Raw genomic sequence first — 15687 nt, 5'->3', positions numbered from 1 at the left:
TCAAATTAAAACAAATTGAGATCTATTTTGGAATTCAGTATTATTTTCACAACCAAAAATCTTTAAAATACTTAATATATAAGGCTTTTGAACTCCAAGCGCCCCAAAACACTTGCTTCTTTTATATTCAAACAAAGAAACTGAAGGTATACATAAACGTTTAAGTTTTGGTTTCACTTTCTATGGGTGTGGTTCCCAGCAGATGAGAAGCTAGGTAAAAAAGCAAAGGCTTATGCATAAAACTGGCTCTAAGAGGTAGATAAATTGATAATTCAATAACAAAATTCAAACCTTACGTGACAAACGAAGACGTTTCTAGTTTATGAAGTGTGACAAAGAACCTTAGCGATTAAATTAAAAGTTAGCAAGCCTATAACTAATCATTTTCGACCACAAAAATCTTGTTTCAACATTCTAACGACCCAGCCGCATCAGAGATACTGGAAAGGCTAACTTGCTTTCGCGCTAGCAGCGCCCTCTTCGATGATGACGTGCATGGTTTCATTTTACTCTTTTAAAACGTGACCATACCGACTAGCGGGAAGGAGTTGGTAATCAATTGGCAAAAATGGGTTACATGTTTTGGACGGTAGGCGAGCCTACTTCAAACCACCACAGTTCCAACTGTCAGATAGATGTCGGCATTGCTAACTAAAAGAAGTAGTCGGCTTCATGAGTCGGAAAAGTGTCGGAATAAGCATGGTACAGCTGACTGGACCGTAAACCGACTATTCGACCTTTAACCGACTGTTATGCGGAAGGCTTGTGCTACTGGGGTATAGGTGACTGAACTTCTACGCGGAATCGACCCACTGGGGGTGATCGTAGTTACTGTGACTGGTAAAATATTTGCATTTGACGTGGCTTTTGCTATACGTTTCCTTGAGGATACCCAACTGTTCAGAGACTGCTTTGCCTTTTCATATGCACTTAATTGAACTTCTACCTTTTGTTTGGTTGGACTAGTTATGCCACTTAACTCGACTAAATCCGGGATACTCCCCGCGTGTCTGTTTCTAGTGAGACTACTCCCCTGGGGGTAATAACTTTGACTTATGTTCTCAAATAGGGCTAAATTGTCCTCATGTCTAGGTCTTTCTTCCTTGGTATTTAAGTATGGGGTTAAATCCAGATTATCGTCCCATAGGGAATCGTCCTTAGGGTTTTGGGCATATGCCATATTTAAATCACGCAATTTAGGGGGACGTATTATATCTGTGGTCACGATGTTAGACTTAGCTAATGGTAATGTTGATTCTGAGGATTCCGAATGATTATCTGGAGTCGAAGAAGACTCGGTATCGCGTCTTTCACGGTATAAATTTAAATTTGGGAACGATTCGGGATTGTTCATTTAATTTAGAAAACAATTTATTTAAAAATATTTATCCCGAAAATAATATGATCGAACACGCCGTTAATTCCAAAACAAGTAAATTCAATTTAAATTCATGATAGTAGTAATAATTCATAACGCGATTGGATAAAAATAAAAACGGAAAATCCTTCTCGAATGTTCGCGAGGGCATGGGACCAATATGGCGGTGTTTTGTCTAAACGTGTATCAACCTGTTGCAACACTCGCCCGACGAAAAAAAGAGACCGAGGCCCAAAAACGACGGGCATGGCACCATTTGTAACGGTTCGCCCCCAGGGAAACTATATGGCCGGTCGTTGAGGGGGGTTCACGCTACAAGTTCCTTGTGTAAAATAGCGAGGGGAGTTGTGTAGGCCTAACTCAAACCGTCACTATCGTCCCACAAGGGAATTTAAATCAAAGGAAAATAAACATACCTTGAAGTTGAACTTTGAATAATTCTATATTAAATTGCAGTAATTAAACTTTGAATAAATTTAATTAAGATCCAAAATTGGAAGCGCGATGTCACGCGGAATACAAAATTTTTCGTTCGCGAAAACACTTTTATCTAAACGGACCCGTGCCTGGTCCCGTAAATACAAACTCGAACTAACTTGTTCAGGAACAAAGGCGGAACTTAACCCGCAGAAAACGAAAGACGAACTAACTTTTTTTTTAACCACCTACTCACACTAGTGCTTAGCCCTTAGGCCTTTAGCACCAGGAAGAATTGAGCGAGAGACCCTACGCGGCCCAGCACTGACGGGGGCCGCTAGGTCGTATGTGTAGAAGCAGGGAAGGAATGAGGTTTATGTGGGAGGTGACGGAAGGTGGAATTGGGGTAAGTCACCTCCGGCGGACACGGTACAGTCGGCACCTATAGGGTAGGATCGCCGACATGTGTCGTATTTCCTCAAACTTTGCCGCCCAGAAGCTTGGCTTACAGGAGTGCGCCACACTCCCGGCGACGAACTAACTTATTGAAACAAAACCGGCGTTTCTTCTCGCCTCGGTTTGAGTTGGGAACAGGGGTTTTTTGGATAGGATAAGAAAGGAGGAGGCGCTTAGATGCTGGCGGGCTGAACATAGTCCCAAAAGTGGACCAGGGTGCTCAGCCCTCCATCATCGTCTGCAACGGCTTCAGAGGTGAGGCCGCTGCACAATGAATTCCCGGACTTGTTCAACGGCTTGGGAAAAATGAAGACAGCGTACCGCATTCAACTGGTGGATAACGCGATTCCCTTTGCACTGACGACGCCAAGACGAGTCCCGATAGCTCTCATGGATGACGTAGAGAAGGAATTAAATCGCATGGTCGAGAAAGGAGTAATTTCTAAAATAGCGGAACCCACCGACTGGTGCGCACCAATGGTCATTGTAAAGAAGAAAGATTCGGACATGTCGAAATCAAGAGATGGCTCCCCAAAACACAACCTCAGAATCTGCGTCGACCTTACGCGCTTGAACAAGTATATAAGAAGGCCCTAGTAGCACAGGCCCATTGGCAAAAGGTTGGGAAAAGGGCGGCTTGGTTGGTTGACCGTTCGCAATGGCATACTGCTGGCTTTATGTTCAAAGCCACCAGTAAATAAAATCTGCCAGCATATAACCGTCAGTTAACCGCCATCGTAATTGTTTTGATGCATTTTTTCAACTTAACATCTTTGAATAAGAGATATTATGAATTCCATAATGTTAAAAGAGAATATATTTGCATTATAGCTACTTTTCATATATAAATCAAAACGCTTTTCTTTTAAATTACATTTCCTACTGGCATAGTGTTGGAAATCCCACCTCGTTCCCACCGTAAGCCCATCATCTTTATCTACAAGCCGACATAAATAATTATTATATTGATTAATATTAGCAATTAACCATAATAATCTAATTCATAGTGATATTGAAAACTCTTAAAATTTTATTAACGTTAAAATGTTTTTTAAAAGTCTGCGGCCTATTATGGGTGCTGGTTTTTTGGCGGATATCTGATGGGGAAGGGTTGGCACCTCTAACACATTCCATACAAAAACCTAATTAATAATATTAATTCATCTAAAAGTACAAAATTCAATTTACTTGCCTTATCGCTATCTTTTAAAAAACCACATATTAATTGTTCAATTTTAAATAGAGCAAAAGGAAAAAACCGAACCGATTTTATGCCTATCAAAAACATATGCTTTGTTTTTTATATATATTTGTGAAAGCAAGCTCTATTTTATAGCGAAATATTAGGCGGAATGATACTTAATGTAAAATCACGTTGGAAGGGAGTACTATAGAGTAATGTCAGTTCTACGTATGCAAACGTCACACCCTTCTATCTCTTAGCTCAGTGTCATCCCCCCTACCAGGCGCGTACAGTATCCCCTCTTACAAAAGCGCGCCTAGAGGGAGGGATACACCGTCTACTCCCCTCTCTACCGACACTACTCTATTGACAATTTTTTGCGCTATTTTATTTTCACCAATGGAGTTATGAAAGCTGGAGGCATAACCTATGAACAACAATTTTGGAGTCGCTCTACCGCTTCTAATCCTATTAATCCTCCTTGGTTGTGAACAGGCTGAATGATCTTTTCCCTTTCAACTTTCAAGCTCCTATCTTTGTTTTTTTATGTTCCCTCCTTTCCAAAATTTCCATTCCCCTTTCTCTCCACGAACACACGTGGTGAATGGGTTATTCTTGTAGCGAGGTTTCAACACAACAGTAGATCACTACGGAGGCTGGGAAACCAGTCTATCTCCGTCTTTTTTAGTAAAACGCTTTCGGTGTATCACGCGTGCTGCGACTTTTCTTTGTACGAAGAAGTATTCAAGTTGAAACGGTGCGCCTTGCACGATACCGGGCGGTTTATTTATATTTCGGAGTCGGACGCGTGTACAACGGTCAGGTCAACGAGTAGTCGTCGCCATTTTGCTCTAGTCATATTTTCAGTACGGTACCGATTTAATTTTTTCCGGACTAGGTTACAACGAGTGGTCGTTGCCATTTCGACTTGAAAAATTTTAAGGTAAATATATTTTATTAAATATTAGTATTTCACTGTACTTGAAATAATTTTTGCCCAATATTTTACTTTTTGGAAGGATTATCTACGATTGTGGAAAACACACAAAGGCCTAAGTGGAATTTTTAAAAGGTTATGAATATTTAATTACTTAAATATATATTTAGAAATCCCATAAGTCTTGCTTAGCTAGTGTTTCGTTAAGTTTCAAATTAATTTCTGACGGTTTTCAAATTTATTTGAATAATTTGAATTTTTATATTCAATAACGGGGCAATACCCCAGTGTTGCCAGTCATTTTTTAGTACAAAAAGTTAGCCAATTTATAGCTAGATATAAGCCGAATTGATTTCGAAAGCTGTTGGCAACACTGCCATCTTTACTGTAAAGGAAGCAGTGTTGTTTTTGGTAGTACAAATGTACTTTTATTGTACATTTTCAAATTTCGAGTACGAAAAATACATTTTGTATTTTTGGTAGGTTATTTAGTACTTTTTGGAATTACTAGAATGGGAAGTATTTTTTAATTTTTTTGAGGGACGATTTTACACTTTTTTGAACAACGACGAGGAAATTAATATCTCAGTATTTAAAAAGGTTGATTATTATATTAAGTAGTAAATAATTTATATTAAATAATATTATATAAAACAGTTATAATAAAATAAATAGTATTCCATAAATTAATATAAAAATCTTATAATTATATTTAAGATATTTTGTATCTTAGATGGCGCGCTAAGCGTTTTGGAAGGGGTGAAAGTCAAAAGTACGTTTTTTCCCCCTAATTTCTGGAAAAGTACGTTTTAGAGTTGAGAGAAGTACATTCCCAAAATTGCTAAGAACAACACTGAAAGGAAGGGAGGAATTTTCTCCTCTTAGTGTTTGAGTAAAATCTTTCATAGTTGCATGCAGTAATAGCTCCACAATATTGCTGGGGGGTGGTGAGAAAATATGAGGTTTCAAAATGTGAACATTAGTTTATAGATAGCTGAGGGAGTTCAGGCACTGTAAAAAAGTTTGACTCTGATGCTTTATTAAGTGTATAACATCCTTTCATGAAGTGTTAAAATAAGATAGCTTTCAACATTATTTTAGATTAAGCTTAATTTTTTGTTTGAAATATTAGTTTGATCTCAAAAGAATGAGAAATTAATTTTGAGTAAGGTTAGTGTATATTCAAAGATAGTTTGATATACAGTGCAATATATTTAAATGGATATGCGGGGCAGTTAATTTGTTTTAAAGGGATATACAGGGGCAACTAATTTATTTTAATGGGATATACAGGGGCAATTAATTTATTTTAATGGGATATACAGGGGCAATTAATTTATTTTAATGGGATATACAGGTACAATTAATTTATTTTAATGGGATATACAGGTACAATTAATTTATTTTAATGGGATATACAGGTACAATTAATTTATTTTAATGGGATATACAGGTACAATTAATTTATTTTAAAGGGATATACAGGTACAATTAATTTATTTTAAAGGGATATACGGGGCAATTAATTTGTTTTAAAGGGATATACGGGGCAATTAATTTGTTTTAAAGGGATATACGGGGCAATTAATTTGTTTTAAAGGGATATACGGGGCAATTAATTTGTTTTAAAGGGATATACGGGGCAATTAATTTGTTTTAAAGGGATAAACGGGGCATTTAATTTGTTTTAAAGGGATAAACGGGGCATTTAATTTGTTTTAAAGGGATAAACGGGGCATTTAATTTGTTTTAAAGGGATAAACGGGGCAATTAATTTGTTTTAAAGGGATATATGGGGTTCGGTTAATTTATTTAAAAGGGGTAGTTATTTTTTTATTATTATTTTTAATTTTATTTACTATGGAAAAAGTTACACTCAGTAAACGGCAATTGAGGAGAAACAGAGCTAAATATTTGAAAAGTGTAGTTGATAGGATATCCGAATATCCGCAGTCTATATCTGAAAATAATTGTGTTACTCATGTTGAAGATTTACGAAATGGAACTAATACTGTATGCGAGAGTGAGGGTTATATTAGGGAAAGCTTCAGTGAAAGTGATAAAGATGGGGATATGGTGTTTGATATTTCTGCTACATCTGATAGTTCTGAGAGTTCTGATAATAGCTTTGACAACTTTTCAAGTGGCATAACCACTTCTAGTTCAAGTTCTTCTGATGAAGAACCTTCTGATTTGGCCCAAGACCTTAGAGAATGGATCATTAACCACAATGTAGATACAGTTAAAGTTAACAGCTTGCTTAAAATATTTAAAGATCACGGTCACAATGAGTTACCCAAAGATTCTCGATCACTTCAAAAAACTATTAGGCAAACTTCGGGAATTTCGAAAGTGGCCAATGGCGAGTACTGGCACATTGGTTTTAAAATTGGCTTGAAAACATTTTTGGATTTGCATCCTGATTATGATGAGCCTATTTCATTTGCAACAAACATTGATGGTATTCCTTTAACTGATAGCTCAACCACCAATTTTTGGCCTATTTTGGTAGGCGTGTTTAGTTTTAAGCATGGCATTGTTGGAGATGTATTTCCAGTAGGCGTTTTTTGTGGTGATACGAAACCGGGATCACTTGCTGAATATCTAGATAACTTTATCAAGGAATTATTAGATCTCAGTGAAAATGGGTTTATTTATGGTGGAAAGTCTTTCATATGTAAACTAGATGGGCCCTTTATTTTGGATACTCCAGCCAGGTCTTTTATCAAAAACACAAAGGGTCATACGGGATACTATTCTTGTGACAAGTGCACTATTCAGGGGTTTATGCTAGATCATAACATGATTTTCCTGCAAGATATTACAGAAGAGAATGTTTCTCTTCGAACTAATATCTCATTCCGAAATCAGAGTAACGAGGAACATCATTTAAGAGGCGCTCGTTCACCCCTTGAACTTTTAGACATCGATTTAGTAGTACAATTTCCGTTAGATTACATGCACCTTTTATGTTTAGGAGTAACCAAGAGATTTTTAAGAGCATGGATTAAAAGAGGCAAATTCGTTGTCAGGCTTAGTACTCAGCAAGTTACAGAGCTATCATCAAGGTTAAACGCGTGTATACCACATATCCCCAGTGAGTTTGCAAGAAAACCAAGATCACTTAAACATGTAGATCGTTGGAAAGCAACTGAATTTCGACAGTTTCTTTTGTATACTGGTCCAGTCGTGTGTAAGGGGATTGTTGCCAATGATGTAATGGATCATTTCAGATTGCTTCAATGTGCAGTTTATATCTTAGCTTCACCAACTTTAAGCAGAACACTCGTTGATTATGCCGCTCAACTTCTCGAATTGTACGTTTTCTCTTGCTCTGATTTTTAAGGCCAAAAATTTGTTAGTTTAAATGTGCACAGTTTAACGCATATAGCTGCAGATGTTAAAAGATTTGGCCCTTTGGATGCATATAGCGCTTTTCCATTTGAGAATCATTTGCAGTTCTTAAAGAAAAAGTTACGATCCCCAAGTAAGCCCTTGCAACAATTGTGCAAACGCTTAAATGAAGGTCAAAAACTTTATTCTACAAAACATCGCACTGACGGTTTAGTTCTTAAACAACCATTTAAAGACAGGAGCCAAAATGTTCCATATGATGCACAGTCTTTTAAAAAGCTGCAAACCCAGAACTATATTTTAACGACACGTTTGGCAGATAGTTGTGTTAAATTGAACACAGGTGAAATTATTAAGATTAAACATATCTATAAGACTAAATGTAACGATGTAATGTTAGCTGGGAGTATCTGCAAGTACCATGATGACATTTTTTCATATCCTTTACCCTCGTCTAAGCTAGGCATGTTTAAAGCTAGAATTTCAAAGCGAGTGAAATCTTATTCTTTAAACTTATTTGAACAAAAATGTTTTCTTACTTTACATGAAAACAGTTCTATGTCCTCAATTATTCCCCTTCTACATTATCATTAGTGCAATAGACTCTTTTATAAATTCCTTTCACAGTTTCCTGTAAGAGGGTGTATAAATTGTCCAAAGAGATGGACGAAGTTTGAAATCTTAGCTAGGGATTTTTTTGGTTATATTTAGATGTTCGTGATATTTGCGTTCGCTGAAGGAACAGTTGAGGCTGTTCCAAAGTCATGGTGCTTAAACGAAGAGTCTTGCTACTGGCCACCACAAAGACTGCACAAAGAGATAACAAAATTAATATCTACTTCAGCAAAACCAGATTCAGATTGGATTCTTTATGAGGGAAAAATTCTATTGCAGACTGGTATGTAGTAATATATTAAGCTTTCGACTGTAAATTTGTAAATTTTAATACATTTTTAAAAAGCCCTGTACAAAAGTGCACGGGAGCACCTCAAAAAGTCAGAAGTAACTTCAGACTTAGCAAGCGAAGGGGAATTCGGTCGAGGGAAGAGACGGAGGACTACTGTTTCAAATAAAAGCTTGGCTAATTGTTTGGAAAATTCTGATTCTGATACTAATTGTTCCAATGATTCTACTGACTCCAAGATAAAGAAAAAAACGAAGGGGCGAAAAAAGATTTCACTACCAGAGGCGCCCCCTATTCCAACATCAAAATGTGCGTAATTAACAATTATACTATACTTCAGAGATAGTGGTCTTGAGTGACTTTTTATTTAATTGCAGTTAGCGGAGAAAATGTTGGCAACCGATGTAGCCAAACACTTTCTGAAAGTAAGAATTTCATCACATATCTTTGATTTTTGAGCCTTTCCTTTTCTAATATTTTCTTTTGACTTAAACTAGTGGGCAGTTCGTTTCTAGGAAGCGCAGACGCTTCTCTATTAAATCATAGTCGAAAAGGTAGCGCGGAATCACGAATTTGCTATTCATCTCCGAGACTTGATAAAAAAGATACGTCCAAGACAAAATATAGGGATGATTCACCCTTTGTATGCAATGACATTGATTCCCCTTCAGAATCCAATGCAATAGATTTTTCGTCTCAATCTTGCGACAGAGAGAATTTGCTCTCCAAAATTGCAGTTTCTCCCCAAGCTAAGTCTTTGGAAGGTGTTACACCCTCTAACTCTTACCACAAAGAGAGTTCGCCTATTAATTTCCCTGTTAAATCCAACATTGCTGATATCTCATCTAAACCCAGTGATGTAGACAATTTATCGAAAGATAATGGTGACTCTCCTTCAATGCTTGTAGAACAGCTAGTTGCACCATTGGTAATAGAAAACAGTCCAGGCATAACCAATCAACAAACTAGTATTTCCTCAGTGCACTCCAGCAACAATTTAGATTCTTCAGATGGCCAATATGATTGTTCTTCTAGAACTCATGTTGAACGCGGTAATTCTGGAAAAAAACGCGCTACTAGTAAAACCTACGCTGGAAAAAGTTCTGTAGGAAACGTTCAGAAGGAAAGTGTTTCTTCTGTAGCCAAAGAAAATCACAAACGAAAAAATGACAATTGCCAGGATTTGTCAAAATCTCAAAGAAACCAAAATTTTGAAAAGAGTACCATGTCACAAAAAAGAAAAATCTTTTCGCCTTCAAAATCCAAAACAATTCACCAACGTCTTCTAACTGTTTCACCATCTAAAGCGTCAAAGAGTCGTTTGAGTCTGAGAGATCTATCGCCCGTTAAAAATAACAGGGGTAATAAAAATAATGGCGATGAAGTTTTTTCGAACCAGGAAAGGAATTCCAGAAATAAACGGCTGTTGTCTGCATTCGAAGAAAATAATCGCTTAAATGCAGGCACTTCTGTGCCTCTACAAGAATGGAGCTCTCCCATAAGCAGGCCTCAAGGAAATTCTCTAACCCGTTCTAGTGCAGACTTAGCTCTTAACACTGGAACACCAAGAACATCAATGCATACTACGGCTTCACTGGAATTTGATGGTAGAAGACCTTTGGATAGTTATTATAGTAATTATAGTTATTCTAGTTTCAGTAAAAACTAACTGATCGTCTTTTAATTAGCTTCATCTCTAGGTAGATCACCAGAAGCACGTATAAACTCCAATAACTTGGATTACTTAAAAGGTATCTTTTTGTTGTTTTTTTTGGTTTTGTAGCATCAACAACATCCCATGGGATGGGCTGATTAGAGTAGACAGACTTAGAAAACATCAGGATAACTCACCCCTAAAACTTTCTCGTTAATTCAGAATAATTTTCAAAGTTTTGATTTCAACTCGCTAGCCCTAACGCCATTTTGTGATAAAGTTTTTGATATGTATAAGTTCACAAGACACGAACTTTCCACGAGCAATATAAATTATTGTCCTATCATGGAAAATTCCTTTGTCTCATTAAATTTTACATAGGAATAGTTTGTTGCAAAATGGTGTTAGGCTTAGCGGGCAGAAATCAAAAATTAGAAAATTAATTACAAATTAGGGAGAAGGTTTTGGTGAATTATTCTAATATTCCTATGAATATTTTAGCAGCCTTAATAGACTAAAAATAACTCTTATTTGTTCTTTGTCCCTTCAAATTTTATCATAAAGTTGATAATATTTAATTGCTTCAAATTAACAGGTCAAAGTGATGAAAAATTCAAGCGAACGGTGATTTTGATGCTAACAGACTTAAATACCAAAATGGATACATTATTGAATAATTCTAAAGAAAGTACAACTGCAATTTCTCAAGATTTAATTGAGATAGAAGAATTTCCTGACCTACCGCTTGCTGCACTTCAAGACGTGAAGTTAGTCGAGAGACTATTGATGGATAAAGTAATTAAGAGAAAAACTGTGAGTTTTCAATCTTCTCGAAAACCATGTATAACTTCACTTTTAAAACTGATCTTTAACAGGTGAAAATGTTTGCATCCTATGGAGGTAAAAAAGTAAAAAATTGCTGTCAGAAGTTGTTTAATAAGGTATTGACACACGAAGTAACTCTCCAATTCAACTGGGTTGGTTCAGAGAAGAAGTACCCTTTCGTTCAATTAGAAATTAAAAACGTTTTTGTTGGTAAGCTAAATGCTAGGATATTATATAATTCTTGATTTCAAATTGGGAATTATGTACATTTCAGCGGCGGTACAAATGAATTTCAAAGGGTTGAAGGAATTCCAGGCTGAAGATGCAATTAAGAAGTATCTGAAAGGAGCATTTGACAGAAATGGTGGTCGTGCCAAACGAAGAAAGAAGGCTGAGGAAGTGAAACAAAAAACTGCTGAAGAAGACTCTTATGGACAGTCATCTGGTTCAGATACTGAATAAATTTTTAAACAATTTATGTGACGAAACTTTCTTTTGAAATGATTAAAACGTTTTCAGTTAATTCACGATATTTAACATTATTTAATTATTCATTATAAATAATTGGAGGCCTACGTAATTTGTGGTAATTTATGTATATATTGAAGATGATAAGTGTAGGTTAAAAGAAAAAAGTTGTATAATCTGTAGGATAATGTAGGACCATTGGTTGGGAAATATAGGCGAAGTGGTGGTACCATTTAGGCCAAGTGTTGTTTTACTGTTGGTATAGTGCAGAGAAATTGATGGGTCAGTGGTGTAAAAAATAAGGGTGAAAGTTTGGATAAATAATGGCCTAACTATTGGATAAGTGGTGAAAATATGTAGGCTGAGCGAGTGGTTATACGCCAATAGAGTGGAGGCTAAAGGATTGGGTTAGTGGTGGTAACGAATTGGCCAAACAGTTGGTACAATAGTGGTTACATGCAAGACAAACAATTGGGTTAGTGGTGGTAACGAATTGGCCAAACAGTTGGTACAATAGTGGTTACATGCAAGACAAACAATTGTATCAATGGTGAAAAGCTGTATTTTGAATGATGGAATGATTGGTGGCAGAGAGTAGGCCATGTGAGTGTATACGTGGTGATTACGTGTAGGCTGAATGTTATCTTAAGTTCTGGTAAAGTGTTGGCGAATTAGTTAGTTGAGAGGTGGATTAAAACAGGGGAGCCTTTGGATTGAGTAGTGGTGATAGGTAGGCTGGGAGTGGGGTCGGTGATGGTAAACTAAAAGAAAAGATGTGGCAAAAATTATTTCTTAGGATGGTAGATAGGTGGATAAGTCTAGGCTAGCAGTTGGCAAATTTTAGCAACCCCAGCACCGAGCCAGTAGTTTGCCAAGTAGGACATGGCCAATTGCTTGCCAAGGCTTTGCCAACAGTGTTGGGCCAGTAGTAACCCACCAGCTGGTGGCCCAACGATTTTGTGCTACTAGGGGGGAACGTTTCCAACTACCAGCGTTCGACCACCTATTGGGCCAGTTGGCGGGAGCGAAGATATTTTCAAAACTGGACGCAAACAGCGGCTACTGGCAAGTACCATTGGAAAAGGAGACAGCCCTATTAACCTCGTTTATCACGCCGTTTGGTCGGTTTTGTTTTAACCGCCTACCGTTTGGCCTGATCTCCGCTGCGGAACACTACCAGCGCCTTATCAGCACCACCCTGGAAGGCATCCCTGGAAAAGTCAATTTACAAGACGATGTACTGGTATACGGGTCAACGCAAGAAGAACACGAAGCGAACCTTCGCTCAGTACTAATCCGACTTCAAGAAGTAGGCATAACGCTTAATAAAAATAAATGCGTATTCTCCGTTGCAAGCATAAAATTCGTAGGACACGTCATTAACCAATCCGGAATACATCCAGACGAAGAAAAATTAAAAGCCGTCACCAACATCAAGACGCCATCGGACGCCACGGAGTTGAAAAGATTTCTCGGGCTTGCCAATTACCTCGGTAAATTCATCCCAAATATGGCGGACATCACCCGCCCCCTGAACGGACTTTTAAGCACGAAGAACCAGTGGGTATGGGAGGCACCCCAGCTTAAACCTTCGAAGACATCAAGAACATACTTACGTCCAAACCTATACTGGCGTTATACGATCCGAAGAAGAAAACAACCGTCTCCGCTGATGCATCCTCATATGGTATCGGAGCCGTCCTACGACAGGAGCACGAGAACGAACAGAAGGTCGTAGCCTACGCCTCAAGAACTCTCAGCCCGGCCGAGACCAGATATGCCCAAATTGAAAAAGAAGCGTTGGCGATGACATGGGCCTGTGAGAGATTCGAGGACTATGTTCTAGGCATCCGAATTCTGATCGAGACAGATCACAAGCCGTTGGTAGCGATCCTGCAGACAAAATCAATAGACGACCTGTCACCGCGTCTACAACGACTTCGCATTCGTCTCATGCGGTATGATTACATCGTCTACTATACACCTGGAAAGGACTTAATTATCGCCGACACTCTGTCACGAAGCCCACTACCTGATATAGGCTCCTCAGAAATGGACGAAGAAATCACGGCTCACATTCAACTTGTCAAATCAACCCTGCCGATATCCGAAGAACGATTAACAGAAACCTGGAAATCGAAAAATGAAGACGCCACTTGAAGGCAATTACATCAATTCTGCCGAACATCATGACAAGACGAAAAGCACTAAATCAAGAAATAGCCAAGTTCTATCAGTACCACGACGAGATTACGATACAACATGGTCTAATCATGAAAGGATCCAGGATCGTAATACCAACCTCTATGCGACCAGACATTCTAGAGAAAATACATGAAGGACATCAAGGGATTAATAAATGCCGAGCAAGAGCCAGGTCTTCAGTTTGGTGGCCCGGAATGTCACGGGAAATTGAAGCTACGGTTAGGAGTTGCGACGTATGCGTACAAGAGTCAACTAGCCATCATGAACCCCTTCAACCAAGTGAATTCCCGAGTCGCCCATGGAAAACGATAGCGATGGATTTATTCCACTTAAACAAACAAAGGTACCTACTGGTAACCGACTTATACTTGAGAAGTTGAGATTTGTCGAAATCAGAAAACTTAACAGCTTAACATCAACGTCAGTAATCGATCACGTCAAATCCATCTTTTCTGTTCAAGGCATCCCAGAAGAAGTTCGTAGCGACAACGGACCACAGTTTCAGAACAATATGACATCAGCGTTTCGAAGATTTGCAATGGAATACGGGTTCAAACACGTTACCTCGAGTCCGAACTTCCCACAGAGTAACGGCTTCGTCGAGGCCGCTGTCAAAATAGTAAAAAGGTGCATGAAAAAGAGCGAGGACATGAACATGGTCCTTTTATCGTATCGTTCTACGCCTCTAGCCAACGGCTACAGCCCTGCCGAACTCCTGATGAGTAGAAAAATACGCTCGACCCTACCAATTACCGAAAAGGAGTTACTGCCACGGATTTCGCCACCAAAGGTCGTACGCAGTCGAGAGGAACAACGAAAAAGAAAGCAGAAAGACCAGTACGACGTTCGCTACCGAGCCAAAACTCTTTCTCCTTTGTCACGAGGAGCGAGAGTGTGGGTGACTGACCTACGGACACACGAAACCATCGAAGAAAAACTAACATACAATAGCTCATACCTAGTTAGGACGCCCAACGGCACTATCACGAGGAACAGATTTAATTTAATTCCAACGCAAGCGTCACCGAAACAAAGGAACACCATAGCCTCCGGTATGACGCCAGACTCACCAGAGCGAAGAATCACCCTAGCCTCTACCCTCTAGAACGATGCCAGATCCGGAACAAGTACCGACTAACGAACCCAGTAGCCAGCTCGAACATCCAACAAACCTGACTGTCGACATACCTAACCCACAGCCGCGCGACGACGGTGAGGACACGCCGCCTTCGCAAACCGTCAACGTTCAGATGCCGCCTTCGCAACCCGACAACGTTCAGTCATCAACTAGATCTCCAGGACAGGAGACATGCGACCAGCCCTTAACAACTCACACAAGATACGGTAGAAAACTGAAGAGAGTTGTCAAACTTAATTTATAACACAAGATCGTTAGAATTGATTTGGAATGATTAATTGTTAAATTAATACTGTTTGTAATTTTACCAATGTCTGAAATTGAACTAAGAAAGGGGGATGTGTTGGTAGCTTATGATCAGTCCTGCATCACCCACTAATTGTATTATATAAGCAGACGAACCTCGATACTCATCATTCTAGTTCGGGCTCTCTACCTAGCATGTCGTTATACGCAGTCACGTTGACGAATAAAGTTACGTTTATTTTAAGAACTAAATGTGTTTTCATGTTAAATAGAAAACACAACATCCACCAATTCTTTCTTCTAAAATCTAAGCCAAAACGGAATTTATGACCGATAACGATCACCGATAGTATTTAAACGCTTCTGAAATAGAAAACGAAATTTGCGAGTAGCGTTTAAAATATTTATGGAGCATTTACCCAATATTAATGCTCGGCAATTGTCTCGATTAGTAAAATCTATTATCGGAAAGGTTACTTTTATCGATACTTGATTGCGTTCCTCTATAAAAACTTGATCAAA

General features: G+C 38.4%; 1 protein-coding gene across 2 annotated transcripts; it reads left to right on the top strand.

Annotated features, from left to right (window-relative positions):
* Positions 1 to 3860: 3860 nt before the first annotated feature.
* Positions 3861 to 11635, top strand: LOC149584092 (uncharacterized). Of its 2 annotated transcripts, none has more exons than XM_089863731.1 (10): positions 3861 to 4377; positions 4454 to 4506; positions 8437 to 8623; positions 8687 to 8938; positions 9007 to 9054; positions 9127 to 10263; positions 10330 to 10380; positions 10879 to 11096; positions 11159 to 11318; positions 11383 to 11635. In XM_089863731.1, the coding sequence occupies exons 3-10, from the start codon at positions 8437 to 8439 to the stop codon at positions 11568 to 11570; spliced, it is 2241 nt and encodes a 746-aa protein (XP_089719857.1). In that variant the 5' UTR covers positions 3861 to 4377; positions 4454 to 4506; the 3' UTR covers positions 11571 to 11635. The 2 variants fall into 2 exon arrangements, with proteins under 2 accessions (XP_089719857.1, XP_089719858.1); XM_089863732.1 differs by having other exon boundaries at positions 3863 to 4377; positions 9127 to 10236; positions 10318 to 10380.
* The last annotated feature ends 4052 nt before the right edge of the window (positions 11636 to 15687 follow it).

The sequence above is a fragment of the Phalangium opilio genome, unplaced genomic scaffold (genome assembly GCF_054372755.1).
Source record: "Phalangium opilio isolate 3A_F unplaced genomic scaffold, DU_Popi_V2 ptg001170l_1, whole genome shotgun sequence".
Lineage (NCBI taxonomy): Eukaryota > Metazoa > Arthropoda > Arachnida > Opiliones > Phalangiidae > Phalangium > Phalangium opilio.
Note: the sequence above shows the minus strand (reverse complement) of the source record. Positions and strands in the feature narration are given on the sequence as shown.